Source organism: Aplysia californica, unplaced genomic scaffold, assembly GCF_000002075.1.
Source record: "Aplysia californica isolate F4 #8 unplaced genomic scaffold, AplCal3.0 scaffold00034, whole genome shotgun sequence".
Lineage (NCBI taxonomy): Eukaryota > Metazoa > Mollusca > Gastropoda > Aplysiida > Aplysiidae > Aplysia > Aplysia californica.
Genome location: NW_004797304.1, coordinates 1,656,269 through 1,659,059, shown reverse-complemented (window position 1 = coordinate 1,659,059; position 2,791 = coordinate 1,656,269). Strand labels below are relative to the sequence as shown.

General features: G+C 41.8%; 1 protein-coding gene across 1 annotated transcript in view; it reads left to right on the top strand.

Moving 5' to 3' along the window:
• The window catches only part of LOC101860951, a gene marked incomplete in the record, with an annotated part of 17,636 nt that overhangs the window by 11,933 nt on the left and 2,912 nt on the right, over positions 1–2,791 (top strand). The window contains 1 exon segment of the mRNA XM_035973846.1: positions 2,523–2,717. Coding sequence (XP_035829739.1) covers positions 2,523–2,717 — 195 coding nt within the window.

The window sequence follows — 2,791 nt, the reverse complement described above, 5'->3', positions numbered from 1 at the left end:
TCTCTCTCTCTCTCTCTCTCTCTTTCTCTCTCTCTCTCTCTCTCTCTCTCTCTCTCTCTCTCTCTGTCCCTCCTCTGCCCCCCAAAATGGAAAAAGACACCCTACCTCCCCAAAGCGGACAGAGAACTTATAAATAAACGCACTCCATTTTGGCAGGAGGTTTAACCCTCAACATGGTAAAATCACCATTCTTTGATATTTAGTGCCTTCTTTCTTTCCATTTTCTTTCTTCTTGAACCATGCCACTGTGTCAAGTGTTCAACTTTCGAATTGACCAATGTGCATCAAAGTCAGTTAAACGCGAAAAGAACCTGGTCTCTTGCTTATTGAGACATTCTTTTTTTTTTTAACCTCGGTTTTAAACAATGCCCGTATAATGCATATTTCGAATGAGTACAGAGAAAAGACTGAACCTAACCGACAGAACAAAAAAGAACAAAAAAACTAAAACCAACAACAACCCCTCCAAAAAAAACAACCCAACAACAACAACCCAACTCAAACCAAACCAAACAAAACAACACCAACGAAAAAAAAAAAGTCTCAGCCACGGGCGCTGAACAAATTGACGTTTGCTACTGATCCCTTGGGCAGACACTTTATGACAGCGTCCCAGCCGTGGCTTTGACTTTGACATTGTGCTGGGCCTTCCTTCTTGAGGCATCACGCAATTAAAAATAGAACTCACCACCTGGTCCAACCTGCGTGCCGAGTTGGAAGAGCTCCTCATCTTTAGAATGGACTACACTGCTGCCTTAGTGGCTGAAAGTCTTGCTTTGTGAAGCTTTCTGGGTAGATATTTGTCTATTGTATGTACACTTTCTCATTGTATGATTTTGACTGGTTCAGACAGACCTTAATTTACTGGCTTTAATTAGTATATATCATTATCATCACTCCCCTATCCCATCCACTTTTGAGAAACGTGATCAAACCTCGAAATTACGGTCTTGAACTATTGAAAATACAATTTACTGTCCGTGTGTGGGAGAATGATACCTAAAATAATAAATTATAGTACCTATTGAGTTTCTTTTCGTAAAACGTATTGTGTGCCCTGCAGGCCAGTTCGTTGACAGAATAGAGGTAGGTAGTTGCGTGTAACAACGCAGCTACTTATGACAACATCCCAACCGTTGTATTGACGTCGCTCTACCGTCTTTATGCCCTCGGCGTCCGACAGGCCGAGGCTGTCTACGGGGCGTCAGGAAGTACATGTAATTAGTTCCTCCCTTCACTCGAGAGGGTCACGCTTGTAGGGCTTTGCTCCTTTTTTCTAAGCCATTTCCAGGCCTTTTCTTTGAAGACACACATTTTTCATAGTTCATTTCCAAGTCTTCAACAGGCATATCTATCTATCTATCTATCTATCTATCTATCTATCTATCTATCTATCTATCTATGCTAAAAGTCTACAACAGACCGCTATTTCTCCATGGTTATGTGTGAGGCTATACTTGTGTGTTTATTTACTAATCTGTCTGTTGTTGGTTCTCTACATTATTCGCATAATAGATGTACATCGAGTGGTATGGCGCTATGGCAATATACTTGACAAGAATACATTATTATTGAATCTCACACGAGCATTGGCAATAATGTCTCATAATCAAATAAATCGCTGTAGCATCACAAAACGAAGTGTGCGGGGTTTTTTCTTCATTTATTTTTTTCTTATTATTTTTCTCAACGCTTTGTGTCTTGTTGGGCTTCTCTTTGGTTCAACAAAAATGTGGCATCCCTCGCAAACAGCTGAAAATAGATAGCTGTACTAGACTGGCCTTGCTCTTATTTTTTAAAATCATAACTAGTAGCGTAACGTGGACGCAACGATGGTGCAATGGTGGGGAATCATATTATTTATGGGTTTTTTTCCCCTAGGAAGTTTTCGTAGCACCCGTAAAATGGGCTCAGTCCTTCATCGAGCGGAGCAAAAAGTAGATGCCCATCTGGGTAGGGACAATTAACGTTAATACGATTTATTTGACGAACACAGTGCTGTCAACCCTGCTCGAAAGACCACCTGCCCAAGACAATTGCCTGTAAAACGCCCCCCCCCCCCACCCCCACTTACCCCTTGTCTTTTTAGATTATAATGATACTGTCTAAGAAAACCCACTGTCTAAAATGACCACTATTCTCCTCGACAATAAGTTGACATCTTGGACAAACTGGACCGTACATGTATTTTAAAGAGGAGAATGATGCTATACTTGTTTTTATTTGTAAATCTGTCTGCGTGGGTGGTTGGCGGGTGCTCTGGTGTGGTTTGCTTCTTCTTTCCTATCAAACATCTATCGTCTTTATCTCCGCTCTTCTTTTTTATGTTTGTTACACTCTTGTAAAACCTCTAATCTTCTGGCTCTTATATGACCTTATGCAGTCGCGAGCGCCGTAAAACCTCTACTAAAACTAACTAAAATCTGTCTGTTTTTGGTTCTCTACATAATGTGCAGAGTAGATTTTTCATAGAAAATACCGTCTATCTATCATAATTATGTTGATTTTTTCCCCCAAACTAGACAAAGGCTAAGCCAGTACCGATCACGGCCTCGCGATGCGATCAACATGAATCCTTCGGTGGTGGTACCGATGAAGAGCCGTCCTTGGAAACCGATGACCTGCCTCAAGTATCCGCCCACGAAAGAGGAAAAGTGGAGGAAACTGGAGGAGGAGGATAAGGAGAGGAGGGATCACGAGCTGGCATTGGAACTAGGGTATGTATGGGTGAAGAGGAGGAATGAGAGGGGAGGCAGTGGAGTCTGTGTGTGTGTGTGTGTGTGTGTGTGTG